We start from the raw sequence: 25303 nt of genomic DNA on the forward strand, positions 1-25303 counted from the left end.
CCTTCATATCTATCTGGAATGTCGTGCGTGCGTTTTTGTTCGTTGTTCCTTCTCCTGACCACGCACAATTCCCACAAAGTCCCCTCTTCTCGCTGTGGCCGAATTGTTAAGGCGTCTAAATTCTGCTACCACTAGCCCTCAACCACTTGGTCGCGGGTTCGAGGCCTACGTGGGTCAGTGATTAGATACATCCGCAGGTCGGAGGTTTTTCTTCGGTTACTCTGGCTTTCCTCCACCACCAAAATCTGGCACGTCCTAAATTGACCATAGCTATTAATAGGACGTAAAAACAAACAAACCAAAACCAAACCTCTCCTTTGTTCTTCACGCTGTAAAGGTAAAACCGTCGTTTTCAAGACTGTCCGTGTCTGCCATATTGACCTGAATCTACGATTGTGATTTGTAACTGAAAGATACTGGGATAGTCAATGAAATGATGCTTATTAACGTTGACCTTATCAAGGATGAATATCTTTGTACAGAATGTAACAGCCATGGGTAAATGGAGACGGAACCTATCGGAAAACTGTAATAAAGAAAGAGTACAAAGGAAGCAAACAAAAGATGCAGATTCTAAATGCTGCGAAATTGGTTCAGCAGATATTTTTTTATTCTGAAGGGCCGATATTAGGCGCCTCTTCGCATATCAGATTCAATCTATTTGTCTGTTTTCAAATGTAACATTATTTCCAAAACGAAAAATTCTGGTCCAACTGGTTTAACCGCCTGGATCGCGATAAACTACTGCGGCCCTGAAAAGTCTACTAGGCAGAAGACAACGAAAAATCCCTTTTTGTAAAGGAGCTCGACATTCATCGCCTCTTGCGATCATGGAATGGAATACAGCAGGTTTTTCTCGAATTTGCGCAGGTTTGGTCATCCTCAACATCGCGGAGTTACTCTCACTTCCGCTCTCTGCACCCCTGGAATATGGTACTACTCAATTATTTACTTTTTCCGCGATACTTAGATTTTGCTCAGGTGCCAATATCTCTATAAAGATCTAGGGAGAGTATGTTTATCGCTATGTATATCGTTCGAGTCTATAATACATGCATTGTATTCTTTAGATATTGTATATCGTACCTAGTTATAAAAATCGCCGATAATATCTTATAAGTGATGGGTTATCAAGGCTGTAGTTTATGGTGTCATGACAGGCATACATTCAGGGAACTATAGACACGAAACATAGACATACTTAATTAATTCAGTGTCGAATGTTTCTGTCTGAATGCTGCCTCGTTTTTGGAAGGTCACAGGTTCAGATCTCGCCGAATCACGCGAACGTGACCAATTCTCCCTCCCCTGGTGCAGTTGTGAGCGTAAAGTATGATCATGTCATCATTAATTTCTCTCTATGAATGTTCGAAACTTTTGCTTGATAACTACTTTTCACATTTTCTGTTCTACTTTCCGCGACAGATCTGTGGTGAGCTGGAAAACCATTCATGACTGTTATTTCACATGATACAGTATGTGTAGTTTGAATTACATGCACGTCAACATAACCCCTTTTAAGCATGTCACCCTTGCCGCATGTTACTAGCCGCGTTATACCGACTCGGCTAGGACTCAGGGGCGGGTCCAGGTGAGGGCGTAATGGGCGTACGCCCCCCNCCAATTTATCATATTCATTAATTAAACACATACTCTGATTACTTTTTATACTGATTCCCCCATCCGATGGGTGATCCGTAAAATTTCGTTTCTCCGCCGTATTCGACTCTGCGATTAGTATCCATTGTTGTTGACCACGTGATATGGTGAAATCGTCAAAGATGTCGACGTCAAAACAAAAGCGTCAAAAAACCTTAAAATTTCACAACTATTTAATGTTTTTTAGCAAAAAAAAAAAGGTCCATTTTTTTAGCCTCGCTCCGCTCTTTCAAATATCCTGGAAACGCCCCTGGGACTTATATTTTCCTTGAAATGGTCCGTAAACCAACGTTCAACATTAAAATGTACTAACGATGACGCAACAGAAGAATTCCTGAATATAACATATGTTGTACATGTACCATATTTTACACTTCATTTCCCCGACTCCCTTCTAACCTTCCCTGTAAACTATCCCTATTAACGTCACACTCCCTAAGCTATAGTTGTTAATGTTGGTTACGATGAAAGGTAACAGATTTATATAAGTGTATTGACACTAGTTTCTGCCTCCCATATATGTATGTTCATTCATGTTTGTATTATGTACTATATATGTTATGTGAATAAAACAAAGATTAAAATAAATTAATGTATTTATATTTAGTTTGGATGTCTTCCTCCTTACTATTAAATATTAACACATTTTCAATCTTAAATTATGCATTTTTTAGTATCTTCTTAGCAGAATTGTAAAACCTTCCGCCGAAATCAGAGATATGTTGTATAAGCAACAGTTAAAAATTTTAAACTATTTTTGGAATGATATCTTAGACAAATTAGAAAACGATTTTGTTATACAAAATCAGTTCGTTAAGTTCGTTCGCCCCGAACAATTTAAATCAATTAGACTATTACTTTTCAGAAATTCTAAAAACCGCTAACACATTTTCTTTTGACGTTAAATGATTTTTTATATATGCACCTTTACAACTCATGTAGCGAATCGTCTTAATTAATGTAAGTTTTTACAACTACCCACTCACTTACCTTACAATAACAACTACCCACTCATTTACCTTACAATACCAACTACCCACTCATTTACCTTACAATACCAACCACCCACTCATTTACCTTACAATACCAACTACCCACTCATTTATCTTACAATACCAACTACCCACTCATTTACCTTACAATACCAACTACCCACTCATTTACTTAACATGTTAAGTCTACATACTTTACTAAACTAAAATGTCCAATAAGCGTTTATTTATATTGAACACAATCGAGGGGGCGTAGTTCATTTAAACCCCATATATCTTCTTTAGGTATTGACGATCCATTAATTCCAAAATGTACAACCATGAATTATACGGTCACGATATCCAGGCACCATCAGTGTTCGGGATTTTCATTTTGTTTCACTTATTTTTTTAAACGAAAATATTCCTTTACAACAATGCCGCGAGCGATAGAAATAAGATTAATTATTCATACCGTTTTCCATCATATCAGAAAATCTAAATTATTTTTACAAGACAACGGCCGACTACAAAAGGGATTTTTCGATGGATAGGCATTTCCTTAAACAGGATTTTTCAGCGGTGGAAAGAAAAGCTTTCTCATGAAATATTGAAGAAACGAAGTTCCTGCGCCAGTTTCAGAAACATGAAAGTGAGCTGCGGTGATGACGTCATCGTCAAACAGATTGCCGCTAGATTTCCTAGTTTAGATGCGGTTGTATAGACAGCTGATTGGCATTCGTTGTTGACGGAAGAATCTACATTTTGAATTCATTTTTTCCTGGATACAAAACCGGATCAGTTGTACTTTATTTCCGTGCGAAAAAAACCCTCAGAAATCGTTAAGTATGATAAATTGTTTATTCAATAACGCGATGTGTGTTTAGCTTTCTATACCAGGTAATTTTACTGCCGGAAGTCACGGTTAGAAACACATGTGAAGTACGAGTTCATATCCGCTCTTTTCTCTCTCCTTGCATTTTATCTGTCAGTCAATTATTTAAGTGATCAATGATTTGTTCAAAATCTTTGAGGCAAAAAACGATAGCATATATTCTGTAAATGAAAGTGTTGACAATTATATGGTTCTTATCGGAATAAATGTTGTTCCATCAAGTACAGCAAGGCTATTTATAGATAAACCATATATAGTGTTAGTCAAATGTATCAAATACTTTGATCAGTGGAAACGTATTTTGTTATGAGGTTCCGAGTGGTTGTTGTTCTAGGTTCCGAATGGAATATAGAAACTATACTGGATTGCCTACCGGTTTTTTTCCCTGCTATCCGGAGTGATTCGCCTTGACAATGCAACGACAGGTCAGGCATACCAATCCTGCCGATTCGATTGGCTGACAATTGTATATCTGCAACGAGATATCTCTTTCCAAAATGGCGTCTATCTATTTTCGCGGGAAAAATCAGATTTCCATTTCTGATGATCGCTCCTATCTAATTCGATGTGGATTGATCACTTGTGTACAATATTGCTTGTGTTTATAGCCGATAATTGAACATACTGCTGGTTATGTATTGGCAGTTTTAACCAAGATTACTCGCTTGACACGCCCGGGTTTTCCGTCTCACATAAAGGTGGGACGCCGGGCTCGTGACCGAATGGTCGCGGGTTCGATCCCGTCATGGCACTGTGTTGTATCCTTGAACATTGTACTTTACTCCGCTTGTCCCAGTCTCCCCAGCTGTAAATATCTAAGTGGTTGGGTAGTGCATAGTTGAATGCTAGCTGTGAGCGCTGAAATGGCAGCATGCTTCCTAGGAAATTAAGAAAGATATTGGCTGGTTGCAAAGGCCCAATAACAACGGATACTAATTTGTGAACCGCTTTGAGACGATTTAGGATGTGTTAAAGTGGTATATAAGAACATCAAATTATTATGAATATTACTATCATAACAATGCAAACAGGGACCCGCTCGATGACACGGTAATGAAAGAAACTATGAAAGAAATACATCGACCAAGCTGAATGGTTCGTAATCAACAACGATGCGTCATCGCCCACACATTTCTAATGTAAACAAGGGAGACTTCCGAAGCACATACCAACCCAATGATTCGTTGATTGAATTTACAAGTTTTTTTTTATTTAAACATATTTCATTGCCAATATAATTAGCAATGGGATTGGGCACAATATAAACAATGTATACGAAGCCCTTTCCCTTTAACCAAAAACTTAACGTTTGTTTGGTCAGGACGCTGACCAAAAAGGCGACCCCGGGTTGTCTGAGTATCACAGCATGCCTACTAGCGGAGAGAAATAGTACAAAGGGTTCACCACTGTGACAAACCTCCCGTTGATTCAGTAACAAGTGACTAGATGGTTCATAACTGTGACATACGTCTAACCAAGTCAGTAATAATCGACTAGATGGTTCACGACAGTATAATACCTCTAGCTGAGTCAGTAACAAGTGACTAGATGGTTCACCACGGTGACATACCTCTAGTTGAGTCAGTAACATGTGACTAGATGGTTCACCACTGTGACATTCCTTTTGTTGAGTCAGTAACAAGTGACTAAATGTTCACCACTGTGACATTCCTCTAGTTGAGTCAGTAACAAGTGACTATATGGTTCCCCACTGTGACATACCTCTAGCTGAGTCAGTAACAAGTGACTAGATGGTTCCCCACTGTGACATACCTCTAGTTGAGTCAGAAACAAGTGACTAGATGGTTCCCCACTGTGACATACCTCCAGCTGAGTCAGTAACAAGTGACTAGATGGTTCACCACTGTGACATACCTCTAGTTGAGTCAGCAACAAGTGACTAGATGGTTCACCACTGTGACATATCTCTAGTTGATTCAGCAACAAGTGACTAGATGGTTCACCACGGTGACATACCTCTAGTTGAGTCAGTAACATGTGACTAGATGGTTCACCACTGTGACATTCCTTTAGTTGAGTCAGTAACAAGTGACTAAATGTTCACCACTGTGACATTCCTCTAGTTGAGTCAGTAACAAGTGACTAGATGGTTCAACACTGTGACAACCTCTAGTTGAGTCAGTAACAAGTGACTAGATGGTTCATCACTGTGACATATCTCTAGGTGAGTCAGTAACAAGTGACTAGATGGTTCCCCACTGTTACATACCTCTAGTTGAGTCAGTAACAAGTGACTAGATGGTTCCCCACTGTGACATATCTCTAGTTGAGTCAGCAACAAGTGACTAGATGGTTCACCACTGTGACATTCCTTTAGTTGAGTCAGTAACAAGTGACTTCATGGTTCACCACTGTTATATACCTCTAGTCGAGTAAATAGCAGGTGACTAGATGGTTTAAGGCTGTGGAATATCTTGCAAATTAAAGAAATACAATTAAAACGATACAAAATTCTTAACTCACGTATATTCCACTCTCGCAAGAAACTATTCGATCGATGACTTTGACCAGTTCGGTTTGCTTGCTTGATTAACATGCCATGTAAGTGTATAAAAGACATAGACGTTAGTAGTTGATCAGATCTCGTTTCCGTTTAATCTCGTGAGATTATGACACCCATTGTCCAGAAGCTACTTGTTTTCATATATCGATCAATATATATACTTTGTCAGTATAAAGCATGTCTGTGTTCTTATAGCACTTAGGGTTCTGATTCAGACGCACGTTATACTGACCGTAAGCTGGTCAAGTGGTCAGCATTGTCTCAACCTCACACCAAGCATCAAAGAGGATCGCGAAATTGACACTTAGCTTTCTTACTCCACAAACTGGATTCGGTTGAGATACCTATTTGTTCGCGTATTCGCTATCGTTATAACAAATCCTCAGGGAAAACACAACCGGACGCTGAGATATGTGGTAGCTTCAGTCCGGCTGTAAAACATCCAATTCAAAATAAAATATCCACAAACACAAGAAAAATAAAAACAAACCCAATACATTCAACATTAACAAAGTCTTAACGATTAAAACAAGTTAAATCGACAATTCACAAACATCTCAAAAATGAAATATGAAAAAAAAAAAACCAATCATAATATATAAATTAAGCTAATATAACGCCTTACCGATTGGAACATTTCTAATTGAAGTTTGGAAATATGTTATATCAAAGTTTTACTTTATACACAATAATGTACGTTTCAAACGTGTCGCACCGTCAAGCTATGCCTGCGTGAGCGGTTTGTATTAATTACCTCCTGCACAACCACGTGACGGAATAGTTCATATGTCACTTGACCCGGGACGTTTCGCCTATCGATAGAGAGTGTATTCTATATGTGGCGAATATGTTATTGTTCGGGTGTAGATCTAGCCCCTCTCCCGTCAGGTGCCATTTTTAATTGATAGACAATCAATCAACTTTATTGCATTTTACATCCAATTTACAAGGATCGAGCTGCAAACATCAAACAAACATTGATACTGTAAGTCCCAAACAGTTACAAAAAGAAAGAAAAATACACATATCAGACGTTAATCAAAAGGAATACTTTTTATGTGTCAGCGGAAATGGGATAAAGATTATGTTGGCTATAAGATAAAATTAAGTATATAGATCACAGAAAACTAATGTCTGTTTACGCGTTTAATAAACACTTAAATAGCACAGATTTATTTTATCTCAGTTTCATTTAACCTATTCATATTACTTAACCAAAAAGATCTGAACACGGACTGTGTTTATGTTGGGCTGTTTTAGTACTCTTTAGATTTGCTAAGTATATATATATATGATGAATTTGATTGACATAAATATCAGTTTCCGTCAAATTAATGTCAGTTACGTCACTGACAGCAGGAATATTTCACAAACAAATACACAAAGAGTAAGATTAAGTCAGGGTATGTTTTATACAAATAGTCAGCCGAGTGTAATCAAACAATCACATTACACAATCAATATGGACGTTCATGCTCGAACAAGGGTCAAACTTATTACAGCTAATACCGGGTAGAAGTCACTCTGTCTTCTCGATCCTGTCCAAATACCAAATCAATCAAATGTATTACAAGTGTCAATTTAATGCTTGTCTTAATGTTTGAAACACGGCTCGAACTCGGAAGGTCTAAACAAGGGTCAATATATGGGATCTGAGAAAAAAGTCCCCATTTCATCTGATACTTTTGGAACGAGTCTTAGAGTTTTCATTTCAACAAAGCTTTGTTGGACCAGAGCAAAACTGTATGCGAAAAAATCGCTTTTTTTGTCATCATCATGTCTTTTACAACGCCATCTTGTTATCGAATAGTATTGTCGTCAAGGAGACGTTATAATACATTTACATAACGACTTATGGGTTAATTTTACAACTTCGAGTGTAGGGTATCATACGCTAGTCACGTGATAAATAGGTATTACACGTAGAACTTGTTAGAGCTGAACAATGTGCGGGGCGCTCCTCTAATGGTATTGTATCCATGACACCAACCAAGGTTGTAACGGTATCGTCCATGTTCATTCGACAAAATAAATGCCGACATGATGTCAATGATGACGTCACAACATGACTGACGTCACCATCAAAGCAAGCATATCCCAAAGTCATTGTTCTTTGTGCTGTGAGTAACTAGACGGTTTAGCTCAAATAGAGCGAGTAAAATGGAATACAAAAAATTAGAACTTGTAAAATTTTATATCGTCTGCTTGATAACCGAAGAACTGGGTAGTGAAGCGGACGTAACTCCACTCAAACAAACAAACAAACAACTGTTCAACATTTAATATCTGAGCTGTCATGTTGTTAATTACTAGGATTTTTAACATTGACCATCTTTTAAAGGATTGAACGTCTGTCAGATTGCGGTTACAGCCAATATGAATGCAATCTGGGTGACAGATAAATAGAATGATGTCCATTAATCTTGGAACAGCCGCAGACGCCCATTATCGGACCGAAAACTTTCCAAACAACGGTCGCCATTAAAAATGTAATCAGGTGACAACTGTTAAATGCAGTTAAATGTTCTAATTATATGTGCAGAACATTCTAATACAAAAGTAAGAACTGCCCTTCCTGTTCTGGATGTCTTCATTGTCTGCATGAACCAAACGACGACAACAAAGTGGCTTATATATTTCACATTACACAAAACGGACAAGAAGCATTTAAAATTAAAGTAAAATGATTTTAACGTCTAAAATTGTCTCCCCTGCAAGTCTACGTCCCTCAAACTCTTGCCACGAGCACTCAACGCAACCCCAGTACATCAATAATAACGGCCATATTGTCAATAGTATTTGACATATTGCCAATATTTGAACTAGAGCAATTCTTTCAAATTTTACTGTAATAAATTGATGAGTTTAATATTTGCTACGTTAACTCTACCAGTCACGCTTAAATAGCCGACAGGGGAATTAAGTAAATTTTAGATATCTCGAAGGTGTCGACTTAAAATTTTACATTTTTTGTTTGATAATGAGCAGTTACAATGCATGATTACACATTCTTTTGTTAGTCAAGAATTTTTGAAAATATCACAAGTGTAAATCTTACACTTAAATGGGTTAAGCTAACTATACTTGATACGTTTGGATGGTACTTAAGTGTCCATTTGCTTTCTCACGAGCGTAGGGGTTGGTCAGGTCATACTGCTATTGTTATAACAATATGAAGAGGTCTTCAGCCTTGAATATCTGTTACAAGTACTTCTTTCTGTTACACTAGGAGTCAGGGCTCTGTCAAACAAGGCAATCGGACTTCGTATCTGATACAAATATTTTAGGAAGTATAGCAGATGAAGGTTTTATAGTAGACAACATTTGATATAGCACCTTATCTAGCTAGAATAAGCCCATCTAAATCGTTCTACAGTACATAGACATGTACAATTAGCATATACATCAATCGATACAATCTTGAGGAATTCGCAGAAGCTGCCTTATCAGGCGCTAACTACTAGTCCTATGCCACCCGGTTAATATCTCCCTATATGTGTATGCTTGCGTGTGGGCTGGAGATGTATTGTGTTCTGTTTGTAGTGGGACCGTGCTTCCAACGGTATCATTTATAGTGCCACCTCACTTGAATGTTACAGCACAGTTACCGCAACATCCACCCCAGACCAATGTATACTCCACCTGGGTTGTTGGAGTTGTATGGACAGGAAGAAAAACACTTTCTCTTAATAATCTATGCGAACGACGACTTCGGGGATCGAACCCCGGTCGCCTGCGTGGAAGGCCGAAGTGTTAACCACTTGACCAATCCGCTCATTATCCAAGTAATTATACTCCATATGTCCCTTTCAATTAAATATCTCGTGTATAACATTACTAGGAATCTGTTCCAAACTTCAATACATTTCGAGTATGAACAACTTGTATCCAATTCAGATTGCATTTAAGGCACCTGTGTGATATGACAATAGGTGTTTGCTATTGTTTACGGTGTTTATAGCGTGTGATTTCAATTCTTTTTAATTTTTTAATACCTGATGGTAATATTAATATAGATGCCATACGAGTTTACTATCATTTGTTTATAATGACGGCGCAAAAAGTTGACACAAGTAATAGTTGTTCAAGATCTAGTCTAAAACGTTGGTCCGGAACACTTGCCGGTATGACTTGGATCCAGTTTTAATACAATGTCGAAAGTGAGGTACACACATTGAATCCTCCGGTGGTGTCCCCCAAGGGACCATCGTTTCGGTGTGTCCCCCAAGGGACCATCATTTCGGTGGTGTCCCCCAAGGGACCCTCATTTCGGTGGTGTCCCCCAAGGGACCCTCATTTCGGTGGTGTCCCCCAAGGGACCATCGTTTCGGTGGTGTCCTCCAAGGGACCATCGTTTCGGTGGTGTCCTCCAAGGGACCATCATTTCGGTGGTGTCCACCAAGGGACCATCATTTCGGTGGTATCTCCCAAGGGACCATCCTTTCGGTGGTGTCCCCCAAGCGACTATCATTCGTTTCGGTGGTGGCCCCCAAGGGACCATCATTTCGGTGGTCTCTCCCAAGGGACCATCATTTCGGTGGTGGCCCCCAAGCGACCAACATTTCGGTGGTGTCCCCCAAGGGTCCATCCTTTCGGTGGTGTCCCCCAAGGGACCATCATTTCGGTGGTGTCTCCCAAGGGACCATCATTTCGGTTGTGTCCCCCAAGGGACCATCATTTCGGTGGTATCTCCCAAGGGACCATCATTTCGGTGGTGTCCCCCAAGCGACTATCATTCGTTTCGGTGGTGTCCCCCAAGGGACCATCATTTCGGTGGTGTCCCCCAAAGGACCATCATTTCGGTGGTATCTCCCAAGGGACCATCATTACATTCGCTCGTTGCGATGACATTAAACCTCAAACAAACAAAAACACAGCAGTGTCCTAAAGTGTTATTTAGTCTTTGGACCCTTTTACGTGTCCCCGGAATGAACTCGTCACAAATGGACACCGCTGTCACGTGATATTAGGTGTTACAAAGACAATAAAACTATCAATCAAACAAGCACGTATCAAGACACATCAACCAAGATGGAAGTGTAGTAGAGTTATGGATGCGGAGGCTTTAAGTAATTGCATTTGTTTGAAAGATTTGGTTTTATTAACAAATAATGAACGATCTATGTATCACAGGTTTTTTTATTGACAGTTTATTTATATATAACGTAGTAAAGGTATAATTATGGAAAACATGGCCTCTAGATTGCATAAAATACCACACCACAAGAGAAAATGTGACAAAGAACCCCGCTTACGGCTACTGTATTACACAGATCGTTTCGATTGTTTGTAGGGATTCGTATTTTCGACACGGCCAGTCTTGAACATATACGTCACAATCTAGAATCAAGCCGCCATTCTTTATTAACCTGACGGGGAGTTTATCAACATGACCTCGTGTGTAACCCTCACAGCTATTTTGAGACTCAGATCGATATTAATTATTGTAACTTTTAAAAATATCTATGTGGAGTGTAACAGCTTTATGCAAACCCTACATCAGCTCAGTTTCATACAAAACAGAGAAGCATAGATCGTATTTCTGTAACTAACACGGGTTGTTTCTGATGCTGATCTGTTCGATCCCCTCCCATGTATATTTTGTTCGGGTGTTTTCTTTTTACTGTTCTATGTTGATTAAAAGAGGAAACGTTTACTCTACTGCATCTGAAAATGTAGTGACGCTTTTGGGTGAAATTTGTGACCAAACAAATCCCTGGCACGTTCTCGTTACCTCGGAATGTTATATAACCGACTAAAAGTCGTTTAATAAATAATAATATGATATACAACATTTATATAGCGCCTGATACAATTTGTATAACTACTGTAGTGCGCTTTACAACACTTTGAATAATATTATTCCCACAGTTACAATTATAAATAAATTTGATAAAATTGCATACAAATCAGCAATACACATTTAGTAGCAAGACATTTACAATTTTATCTCAAAATGCATATAAATAGATATATAACAGGGTGGTGTATATAACCTCTGTGCCTAAAATGCAGACGTAAAGAGGAGAGTTTTTATATCCTTTTTTAATTTAGCTAGAGATTTTGACTTCCTGATATATAGTAGACGGTAAGCTATTCCATAACGTGGCCGGAACCCTCCCCAAGCACCGGTTTCCATAGGTCAGAGTACAAGATATCCATACAACACACACCAATGATTCTGTCTCCGACCCAAACTTTTAACGTTTCCCTATTGATGTATGGAACATGTACGCAACATCAATAAGAGATGTCGATCATAATCAAATGTCACATATGTTATAAGTTATTCTTTATATAATATTTTTAAATATCTTTTAAAATTTAATAGCTATTGATGTATGGAACATGTATGCAATATCAAGAAGAGATGTCGATCCTAATTAAATGTCACATATGTTATAAGTTATCCTTTATATAATATTTTTAAATATCTTTTAAAATTTAATAGCTATTACATTGTGAGTTGCTTCATGTTTTTATATATGAACTGTTTATAACGCCGCTTACCCCTCCGGAACACCTGTCTGTATTCTTCTCGTACTCGTTCACGGGTGGCCTTTTTAGGTTATGATTTGTTGACATTTCGGTTTGTCTTGTTGTTTTTAACCATTATTTTCCCCATTAATATAGTATTGGTATACATGTATACTGCTTATAATAGCTTAACTGTGACAGATCAATCGGAAACACTCACCTCCCAATATCTATTTGAAATAACAGTCTCGCGAGAATCTCGTTTTTTTACACGATTATTTTATATCGTAAATATTGTATGAGGTATACCATCTTTCATATTTTTTGTATTAAGTATATTAAAAAAAAGGTATTCATATGAGATATATTAAGATAATTTATGTATCATATACAAATATTATATAAACAATTATAAAATATTTTTTCTCAAATATGTTTTCAGAATATTAATGATATCTCATAAACTTACTATTATACAGTGTATCTTATCAGCATATAACATACCTCCAAAAAACGTTTAAACGCAGGACTGGCATAAGTACTTAATTGACGTTACGTTTGCTTGCATACACAAAAGATCCTGGGGTTTTCTGATCGACTTTAACTTAAAGTTGTGTCCTTACATATATTGGTCTGTTGGCGGATTGGTATACTTTTCCTCGGATTTTGACCTGCTGTATCCACCTAAAAGACAACTGATATTGCCCCCTTGCAGGTCTTTTTCGTTTTCGTTTTCAAAGAGAACATTGAAGAGAACAAACTCTATCTGGTGCCTTGTTACAACATTTCGCATCAGTCTTTTCTTGCTTCATTACTTTTTTTTTTCCATTTGGAGGTGACTATAAGCACTCCGTCTTCATTTGACCTCAGCTGCTGCGAGGACGCTCAGACAGTACAATATTAACGGAGCGGAAGTCTGTATCAGACTTTGGGAAAGTTCTGAAGTCGAGCATCCTCGATATCCAGGGGTTACACTTACTTGCACTCTCTGATCCCTGGAACATGTCATGGCAAACTTGAAGGCACACGGCTAGCTATTTAGTTGGTGTCGTATATGCGATGACCATTTTCTTAACGTGTCTGATCATCGACCTATACAACTTACATTACGATTACTACTTTCTAAGCGTCATACTATAACTCCTGACTACTCTGTAAACTGAAAGAAGGTGACCAAGCTGCATATCAATAACTATAAACAATCACTTGACGCGATGATTGAAAATACATCTTTACCGTCAAAAGACATCGAAAATATAGTGAATTCATTTAACAATGCAGCGAAATTAACGCTGCCTATAAAACAATATAAGCATTACTTAAAACCGTATTGGAATTCACGTCAAATTAAAGCATTCCATGCTAGGATGAGAACTCTCAGGCTGTTGTGGATTAGTGAAGGTCGACCAAGAGGTTTCGAGTTCGAGTCTTATTCGAATTATAAGTCCGCTAAGAGAAGTTTTCGCAATGAACTAAATATAGCTCGCGAAGACTATGAGCGTGAACAATTTGCGGAATTAGAGTCATTAGCAGAGATAGATATTGGTACGTTTGACCAGGACGTACGACGGAAGAGGTCAATAGGGAAACAATCACATTCATGTGAACTGTTAGTAAACGGGATAATCACGCGTGATTCGGATATTCTGAGAGAAACGTGGTACGATCACTTTAGTAGACTAGCATGTCCCCTAAGTCAACCACACTTTGATGATAACTTTCAGATCTATATTGAGAATGCCGCACGTAACATGCATATAGAAAGTTATAACAACTCTGATGGTATATGTGATCATCCGGTATCTTTACCAGAAGTGAAGCGCGCTATTTTTAATATGAACTGTGGCAAAGCGAGGGGACATGATGGATTAGTATTATAACATATAAAATAAGCTAGTAACACTATGATGGAGATAATTGTACATATGTTTAATAACATTATCGAAAGCGAAAGCTATCCAGAACATTTTAAATATGGTATTGTGATAACTTTATTCAAGGGAGGGAAACGAGATAGATTATTAATGGATAATTACAGGGATATAACGTTAACGCCTGTTTTACAGACATTTTTAGAAAAGGTTCTGTTTTTTAGAGTTATAAAGAATTGCAATGGAATTAATTTCCCTCACAAATTGAAACAGGGGTTTGGAAAACAATGCGGTAGCATTACGGCTGCTTTCATTGTGAAAGAATCTATCTCTTATTATATTGAGAGGAGATCGACAGTATATGCAGCTTTTCTTTACAGTCAAAAAGCGTTCAACACTGTATGGATCAAAGGGTTAACGTATAAAGTGTATAAATTGAGATTCAATGGCAAATTTTGGAGAATTTTATATAACTCGTTTATTGATGTTAAAGCATCAGTGCTTTCGAAGGCAATCAAATTCAGACGTACACTATAGGACAGGGGGTAGGTCAAGGTCGAGTTCTCTCTGCTTGGTGTTTCCTTGTTAGGATTGACGACCTTGCTAGAGAGTTAGACACTCGAGGTCTTGGACTTACGATAAAAGACACGTAGCATGCGTGTTATGAGCAGACGTACACAGAGATATTCATGTAGATGCTGTATTGGTCTTCATACAACTTTCTCCTCAGCAGTGACTGCTCAGTGTTTAGGGTCATTTGATATGTGGAGCGAAGTGGAGAGAAGGAAACTATTATTTTGGAACAAATTGTGTTTAGGTGGTGATACATTTTTATGGAAAACACTTTTTATTATTAGACTATGCCAATTTATGTATGGTAGTTCATCAACTTCTCAAATAGGATTTCTGCCTGATATATATATAACATAATGGTTAAACTTAATATCGAGTCATTTACCAATGACCATGTTCTAAATACATTCGTACCACCGATGTTATGCTGGACACGTTTCATTAATAGATTTGTATATGATTGTTATTGCATAAGATGAAAAGATAAACTAAATACACGTGATGCACCTAAGAGATATGCTCCTATACATAGTGGTCCGGTAATAAATCCAATATTGCAACTAAGCACTCAACAAATTTCTCAACAACATGTATGGGATCTAGTAGAGTTATTTAAATACTCAATATATAAGATATGTAAACACAAGTAAAGATATTGTGTTGCATTTTATATTAGAATGTCCAGGTTTATACTTAAGCCGTGATAAAATGATGGATGGTGTTGTAAATGCTATAGAAGTATTGTCACATGCTAAGTTTTCAGAATTTAGCATTGAAGACCAATGCAGCTTTTTACTTGGTGATCATTCACATGTATACTTGACTGATATAGAGTGGGAAACACTAATGATAAATATGGCTGGAAATATCAAAGGAATGGTATGTGAGATGGAGAGTTCTATAAGTGTACACGTATATATGTAAAAGTTGTATGAGGAATATATATTGTAGTGAACATTTTGCATTATGAATTGTATAATGAAGTTATATGAATGTAAAATACGTCATTATTTAATACATTTACTTCTCAAAACCTTGTATAATTATAAATTAAGATACATTTTATAAAACTGTTTTGACATATGAAATCTCCTAAAGGAAGGAGGAAATAAATAATATTTATGTGTATGTCGGTCTGTCTACTGATGGTGTGGCCACTCGACCAGTAATGTACTACAGCTAAGTCCCTATATAACGGTAATGTACTACAGCTAAGTCCCTATATAACGGTAATGTACAACAGCTAAGTCCCTATATAACGGTAATGTACTACAGCTAAGTCCCTATATAACGGTAATGTACTACAGCTAGGTCCCTATAGAACGGTAATGTACTACACCTAAGTCCCTATATAACGGTAATGTACTACAGCTAGGTCCCTATATAACGGTAATGTACAACAGCTAAGTCCCTTTATAACGGTAATGTACTACAGCTAGGTCCCTATAGAACGGTAATGCCCTACAGCTAGGTCCCTATTTAACGGTAATGTACTACAGGTAGGTCCCTATATAACGGTAATGTACTACAGCTAAGTCCCTATAGAACGGTAATGTAATACAGCTAGGTCCCTATATAACGGGAATGTACTACAGCTAGGTCCCTATATAACGTTAATGTACTACAGCTAGGTCCCTATATAACGTTAATGTACTACAGCTAGGTCCCTATATAACGGTAAGGTACTACAGCTGAGTCCCTATATAACGGCAATGTACTACAGCTAAGTCCCTATATAACGGTAATGCACTACAGCTAGGTCCCTATTTAAAGGTAATGTACTACAGGTAGGTCCCTATATAACGGAAATGTACTACAGCTAGGTCCCTATAGAACGGTAATGCACTACAGCTAGGTCCCTATTTAACGGTAATGTGCTACAGGTAGGTCCCTATATAACGGTAATGTACTACAGGTAGGTCCCTATATAACGGAAATGTACTACAGCTAGGTCCCTATAGAACGGTAATGCCCTACAGCTAGGTCCCTATTTAACGGTAATGTGCTACAGGTAGGTCCCTATATAACGGTAATGTACTACAGCTAAGTCCCTATATAACGGAAATGTACTACAGCTAGGTCCCTATAGAACGGTAATGTACTACACCTAAGTCCCTATATAACGGTAATGTACTACAGCTAGGACCCTATAGAACGGTAATGTACTACAGCTAGTTCCCTATATAACGGTAATGTACTACAGCTAGTTCCCTATATAACGGTAATGTACTACAGCTAGGTCCCTATATAACGGTAAGGTACTACAGCTAAGTCCCTATATAACGGCAATGTACTACAGCTAAGTCCCTATATAACGGTAATGTACTACAGCTAGTTCCCTATATAACGGTAATGTACTACAGCTAAGTCCCTATCTAACGGCAATGTACTACAGCTAAGTCCCTATATAACTGTAATGTACTACAGCTAGGTTCCTATATAACGGTAATGCACTACAGCTAGGTCCCTATATAACGGAAAGGTACTACAGCTAAGTCCCTATATAACGGTAATGTACTACAGCTAAGTCCCTATATAACTGTTTGCTTTACTTATGATGCATCAGTGGTCACCATTTTAGATTTTTAGATTTTTAGATTTTCAGATTTTGTTTGCACGGTAGAATGACACCCCTTATTGTCCTCACTCCCATACACTTACAACACAATGACGAAGAAGCTCAAGCTCTAGTTCAGGTGGACGCTGAGGGGTTTTGTTTTGTCGCATTGTCACGTTATTTAAATGACGACGTGTTAAGATGATTTTATGATACGGTATATATAATAGCACATAGGAAACTTTATCAGTGTATTTAGTACATTTCAAGAGCTGGCATCTATTTTAAAGTAGATGGGAATGAAATATATCAGAAACGAACCCGAGGAAACATGATTGATTAAATCATTAAATTTCAAGAGCTGGCATTTACTTTATATTAGATGAGAATGAAATATATCAGAAACGAACTCAAGGAAACATGATTGATTAAATCATTAAATTTTTAAGAGCTGTCATATTTCAAAGAGGAGTGGCATGAAGTATATGACAACTGGGCGCAAGGAAGCATTAGTGATTTTACTAATAGTGTCAGGTATACATTTACCTGTATATATTGGTCAATAACGTCGTTGTAGTAGGTACAAAACAATGTCCATAGACAGTCCGTGCTAAAAGGTATTGATAAACTCCCAAACAAAGTAGGTGGAATAAACACATCTAAATAGATTGGTGATAGATAGTGTTTACACTATGTGCCAGGATTTCTGAAGGGTTTACACATACTGTGAGGGTTATCTAAGAGCTTATTCAACAATGAGTTTAACCTCGACTGAACCTGGTTCTCTTCGTCTTCAACTGATGATTAATGGGATATCATATTGTATGTTCATTGAGTGTTGTTACCTGCCACCAAGTTGATATAAAAGTCTTAAAGTAGAATTTGACAAAAATATAAGAAGGGATCGATTGGTGTTGACAATTGTAGATAATGCTTGGTGTGATGGCCCTGCTTAACACAAACAGGGGATGCGGTGGCCGAGAGGTTAAGGCGTCTGACATTCTACTACCACAATTCCTCCACCCCTTGATCGTAGGGCCGAGTGGTTAAGGTGTCTGATCGGCTACGATCACTAGTCATCCACCACTTGGTCGCGGTGACACGAGTGGTTAAGGCGTCTGACATTCTGGTGTACCAGTAGCCTTCCACTACTACGTCGGGGGTTCGATACCTACGCGGAGCAGTCGCCAGGTTCTGGCCGTAGGTCGGTGGCTTTCCCCCACCACGAAAACCTGGCACCTCCTGAAATGACCATAAAAGGCATACCGAAGCGTGAGCTTAACAGTAACTTGAACTCAAAATCGATTAAATTATGGCAACTCATGAACAAAGGAAAAAATTTATGTGGATACCTTTATAAAAGTAGAAGGACAATAACACCAGGTGTTCCGGAAGGGTAAGCGTCTTCTGATTCATGCAGATGCTGCGACGACACCGTCCATGTACATCTAAAGGGTTTGGTTAGTGACAACAAAACCACACGACACGCCCATGAGCATTTTCAAAAACACTAACCGGTATATCACATAAATAATTAGCATATTCAAAAACACTAACCGGTATATCACATAAATAATTAGCATACTTTCCTATGATATCGTGATTGCGACAATACAATTTGTCATAATCGTCATCAATCTGATAGAATATGTCATAAAGTCCAATACAAATAAGTTTGCATTTTGGCAAAGTAGTATATATGCCCCATAGTCTACATCAATCTGACAGAATATGTCATAAATTAAAAAAATGCATTTCGCTTAAACAGTATGTTTGAAACAATTTAGTCGTGGTATATGTACTTTTCTATTTTACAATAGTAATATCGTCCATAATTTTAACATGCGCACTTTTTTTTCTGAGGAAGGTATCACTCGTGACGTTAGAAGCAGTAGTAATGTTGTACCAGCCTTATCCCGTTAAGATATGGCTCTAAATAGAATGTTATTGCCATTTCAACTAAATAAACTAAACGTTCACTCCTTAACTTTAACGTTCATAGACTGGACAAAGGTCAGTCTATGTGTGGACTGGATTATCTATTTTTACTTGCACAAAGCTGTGTACAAATGTGAGTATACTGCCGTTCGTCGTTCCCCACTGAGCAGTGTAACCGCAACTTTAATCTATAAACAACATTGTAGTATGCCTCTTGCTTGTCTTAATTAATGGTTGTCCGATACTAATGTCTGTGCCCGATGCTTTAGCTGTCGTGCCGCCAATTTATAACAGCTTGAGACACGTACACCCTACGGCTCCGCGCTACGGTATACCGACACAACGTCCACAACCCTGCCAGCTTGACAAACTCGATACACAAATTTAAACATCATGTATGCAACATTGCAGGCTTAACCAACTCGGTAACCAGGATTTAGCCCTTTCACCCCTAAGTAACTGTAGTATACTCTGTCATGCATTGATATTAATGTGTCCATTGTGATCTACAGTGGTGAAATGATTAAACTTTGACTATGTAGATTATCTTCAGATTTAAATTATCTTTTTAAATAATGTTCAAACTTCACCATTGTTGGTACATTCCTATCTAACTTCAGTTACAACAAGTGTATAACGATTTAAGTGTTTCACATTGACATGTCTGTAAGCTAACGATACTTTACACAATCACGGAGGGGACTCTGGTATTTGGACGCAGCTTTTACCATCTGTCACTACCTTGTGTGACAGACAAGATACCTCACTGTAGCTACTGGCAAGACGACAGTGTCTTACAAGTGCTCTAGCTCGAGTTTGTCTGCTTCACGTTCGGACCTCCACGTTAGACTGTTGCCTCATTGCACCTGCGCCATGACGACCTGCGTGTATGTCTATGAATTGCTGTTCTGAATATAGTCTCCATTTATACGTCACATAGTCCAACCTGTATTCAAATAGCACCATCGGGAAGTTAAAAAGGGGTCTCTTAACACAGGTAATCTTTTAATGCAGGTTTAATGAAATAACTACATGATGGAACAATTAAAGTGATTTCTTAATGCAGGTGTAATCTAAACGCAGGTTCAGGTACAATGAAATCACTAAATCGGGGAACATTTAAAGTTGTTTCTCAACACAGGGGGTGAATATAAATGTGAGAGGGTTGGGTCTTAATGTGGGAAGGACCCGGGGGTCACCCGGAGAAAACTCACTTGATCGGGCAGGTGACCCCATACCTCATGTCTGATTGGAGAATTGAACCCCGGCCGCCTTGGCGAAAGGCGAGTGCGTTATCCATTGCGCCACCCGACCACCCGATATATATCGATAGTCTCTTCACTTAGGTGATTAACTAGTTTAACTGCTTGCTATTTCTATAAAATAAGTTTTAATCATTACTGTATGAGGAAAACTGCGTTATATTTCCAAATTATGTACGACAAAATGATAAAATGTTGACGAAGAAAGGATAAGAAGACCTTAAAAAAGTGGCAAAACAATGAATGACACTATATCACGTTTGTATAAAGGATTGAAGATTGACATGTTTCTGTAGTATGTCTTAGTCGGCACTTTTAAATCTGATTGTGTTTTGAGAATTAGTCGGTTCTTTTAAGTTCGTTTGTTTTCGAGAATTTCCGGGCTTTTCCGGAATAAATTCGTCTATCGGCCATGGTTTTGTGTCTCTGGCTAGCTACAATTGATAGCACAGCCGTCACGCGTTAATCACATCGTGTATTTAGTGAAGTTATTGGAATTAGAAGTGTTGACGGCGGTCACAGTTTAATCAATTAATTCACCTCATCTCCATATCAAATCCGGTGTTCTTCTCGACAAAGTATTGTCAGCCTAGCAATACTTCACACAACAGAACGTTTAAACACTGGCTTGCTCCCAGTTGGCATTTTATAGTCAATGTCAATGCCAACTGGAAATAAAAACGCCATGAAGACATTTTGAAATATTTTAATGATATAAAATATCAAATGAATTTATCAAAACAAAGGCAAAAAATAACTCAAATAAGCGTAGTTATTGTGATGAATAAAACAATTACTTGTAATGGAGGACCAGTGGTCTCTAACGTTACAAGTTAACGTCATAATAATGGTAACTTCATGTGCCATGGCATTCATAGCTGATAATTTGAATGTCATCTGAATTTGGTAGGGTTACATACTGGAAATTTAATACAGTGGCAAATATTCAGAAAAAGTTATATTGCAGGATTGTCCTATAAAAAAAGTGTTTATAATTATAAATTCAAATTGTTTAATAAAGTAAGTAATTTAAATAACAAATTTGAAGTTTGCATTTCAAGATGCTGAGGTAGGTTGTTGTCCTGGCACTTTATAGTATCGACGTAGAGAAACTTAGGCGAAAACGGTACAGAACACAGCTATACGTACATTTATACTTCTAAGTATAATCTTGTAGTGTAATATTGTGCATAATATTGTCTTCCAGAGTAAAACTCGCCATTGCATCTTCATATTAGATAGGGGCAAACACATTCACCACACCGTTACTACACTAATAAAATTGACAAAAGAAGCCGGTCTCCGGACAGGAGATCCGGTATTAAAAACAAAGCCGGATTCCGTACCAGTATTCCGGAATTACGTTAGTGATAAATTAGAGCTACCTGACCAGTATACATGTGTCTACACAACAGGAGTTAGCTTAATTCACGACAGAAAGACAATGTCACGCTAAAACCTCTGAAAAAAACATCAGAAGGAAATCACCTACGTTCTCCGAGTGGGGTTTTAGACATGAGGAAACTTTGTTTTTCTGACCCAGGCCCCCCTGAATGGTGAGCAATTTGTGAAAGATCAAAAGTGACTATACATGTAGATAATTCCGAAGCGAACGCGTTCATTTTAGCTGTGCTATATGGAGAAATCGGGGATTATTGCGTCGAGATGTTTAAAGGTCACGGTAACTCTCGCGACCTATCTAAGGTAAAAAGCAAGTGTCCACATCTCGTGTGATATTCTCGTGTAATAAATATTGAATAGGTTTGCTCACATTTGGCAGTATATAGCCAATAAATCTATTATTGAAGTCTATCTACCGGATCCGTTCGTATTCGTTAGATATGATGACTGGGCAGTCATTATCGGAACCCCCCGGGAGCGACGGTAACATTAGCCGATCGATACCGGGTCTATCTGACGATCATAGTCCATTGGAGGGTCCTATTTTCATTCTGAACTTTAATCAACTTTTGTTATCTTCTTAATTGTTAGTTTATCTCGTACATTTCCTGTTCGGATTTATTATACAATTTCTGTGAACCAACAAAGAGAAACGAAAAAGGAAACCGTTTGTCAAGATCAGAAGAAGATATTGAAATAATAAATTACTAGTCAGACCTAGGTTATAACGAGCTTCACTATCTCGACCTTACGTTAAGTTTGGTGTGGTCTAATTCAGAATTTAAATTGATTATGTGAGAACTGAATTCATTAAGTAATGTGATCAAGTGTGATCATAGCCAGGAAAATTGTGAGTTTGAAAATAGGGAAAATTATACTTAATGTGTTGGTAATGAGGGTTGGCACAACTAGATCCAGACAAACCAGCTCAAAATAATAAACCAAATCGAATTATTGTATTATATTGCTTTAGGAAATTTGTTATCGATTAGCAAATATATTATTCAAGGCATCAGACAAATTAGCCGTATTTCAACTGTTTATTTAGGCTATAGATATTTCGAATCATTATAACACAAAAAACAAACGAACAATAACAGTTCATCTGATTATTTTATAGAAACGGATCTTTACATGAAACGACGACCTTGAATTGGTGTAGATCATGCTATATAATTGTATAATAAAAGGGGTATTTGAGTGTAGTTCTATTTCTGACCTCCCATTTAACCAAGTTAGTTCCGGTGTAATTTGGCCAGTGACCTAATAGGACGAGGTCAAAACACGGGTCAACAGATATTGATCGAACTAAACCAATTACGCTGATACATCACTAGAATGGAAAGGTCACACTATTTTGTTAGTTACATGTAGATAGATATTATTCTAATGTTTAAATGTGTCTAAGAAGGACCATGACCGGCTCTTTAGCGCACATGATGTCATCAGTCACAAGTGTTATTCTGTATGAATATGGAAAAGAAAGAAAAAAAGAAAAAAGATAAAGAAAACAATATATACTTTTGGACATTATCATTATTATTTTTAGAACACAGTTATTACTTTAATTGGATGAAATTTGAAATTGCATTTTTTTCCAAAATTCATTTACTTCCACTAAATTTGAATAGTCCTGGTTATTTGATACCTGATATTAGGTAGAGCTCCCCCCATTTATATAGCAAACATAGGGGTTTCAGCTTCATAACTAACACTGAATGCAATCTACTATTTTTAACACCATAAATACCGCTTAACAAGTATACTTCCATTTTATGTATTTTACCATACAGGGTGTGTTCTCTGTTTCACTTTCCTGTGTGCACCTCTCTCACTAAACTGGATATTGAGTTACCGTCACTTCATTACTCCTAGTCATCTATGCGATTGTTTCTGATAGGTTATTTGAAGCGGACTGACAAGCGTTACACTGACAAGTATAGCATTGAATCGGGTTACAAAATATAGCATAACTGACATTTTCAGTATATCGAAAGTAAGAAAATAAAGAGTAAATAAATGTAATTTTACATTCCCACGCCATGCTCACGTTGATTTTTTGGAGAAGACAAACAAATCCCTTTACTATTCCTTCATCTGCACTTAAACAGCAAATGCCATAAGTACCAGCATGCTATCAGAGAGGGAGTTGTTTTACACAACGAATCAACCTTATTTTATGACTTCGTCTTTTTCAGGAAAAGATATGGTGGATTATATAGCAGATTATCTGAAGACGATCAGAACGAGGCGAGTATTCCCGGATGTGCAACCTGGATACATGCGCAATTTGGTACCGGAAACAGCACCGACGGAAGGCGAACCCTGGCACGACATTTTCCGCGATATAGAACGAGTGATCATGCCTGGGGTGGGTATTGTAGAACAGCTGTTTTGTAATACTTACCAATGTTAGTGTTGTATGGTTTGTGAAGTTAGCATTACCATTTACCTTACTGACACATTCAATAGTAATTAGCATGTTTCTTGTCACGGTTCTGTTACATAGGAAAAGTATTGTATGTACAAAATATTTGCAATCTTGTTCATTATCATATACTTAATACAGTTATACATTAATGACGTAGCCCTGAATTTGTTTAAAAACGGTAACATTTAAATACATCTGATTTTTTAAAGAAATAATCAACGTTTTGCGAGTTTTATTTTGTGAAATATAAACTGAGTGTGATAAAATGTTGTAGAGAAAAAAACTAACGAAGGCCGCTCTCGGCCTGAGTTGATTATTTTTCCGACATTTTCGAATCTCGAGTCATATTTTCCACCATGACATACAAAAATGTATTGATGCTATCTATTCTACCAAGTAAAATGTAATGAAAGTCTTTTTCGTGTTTACCTGAGTGTATATACTCCTATGATAAACAAGGTGACCTAGATATTCTAGTTATGTCAATAAGCTGTTCTTTGGCGCGCGGGAACATCTGTCATGTGATACCTATATGTCTTCAGTTCACAACAAGCTGTGTATTGTTGTCATTTCTGACCCTGTGGGAAGTTGTCCTATTTTTTCTATTTAACCTGGATATGTGATAAAAGATCTTTCTTTTTATTCGCGATTTCGTAGACAGATGATAAACAATTATCACTGACGTCATGCTTTATATTAGATATTTGTTTCAATCTATCAAATTTCACCAATATCTCGACATCG

At 37.6% G+C, this 25303-nt stretch overlaps 1 protein-coding gene across 1 annotated transcript in view; it reads left to right on the forward strand.

The window, feature by feature from the left end:
• LOC110458956 (histidine decarboxylase-like) overlaps positions 1 to 25303 on the forward strand; it is a 76524-nt gene that overhangs the window by 4859 nt on the left and 46362 nt on the right. The window contains exon 2 of the mRNA XM_021510955.1: positions 24327 to 24499. Coding sequence (XP_021366630.1) covers positions 24327 to 24499 — 173 coding nt within the window. The remainder of the gene's footprint in view (positions 1 to 24326; positions 24500 to 25303) is intronic.

This window comes from Mizuhopecten yessoensis, unplaced genomic scaffold (assembly GCF_002113885.1).
Source record: "Mizuhopecten yessoensis strain PY_sf001 unplaced genomic scaffold, ASM211388v2 scaffold1311, whole genome shotgun sequence".
NCBI classification, from domain to species: Eukaryota; Metazoa; Mollusca; class Bivalvia; order Pectinida; family Pectinidae; genus Mizuhopecten; species Mizuhopecten yessoensis.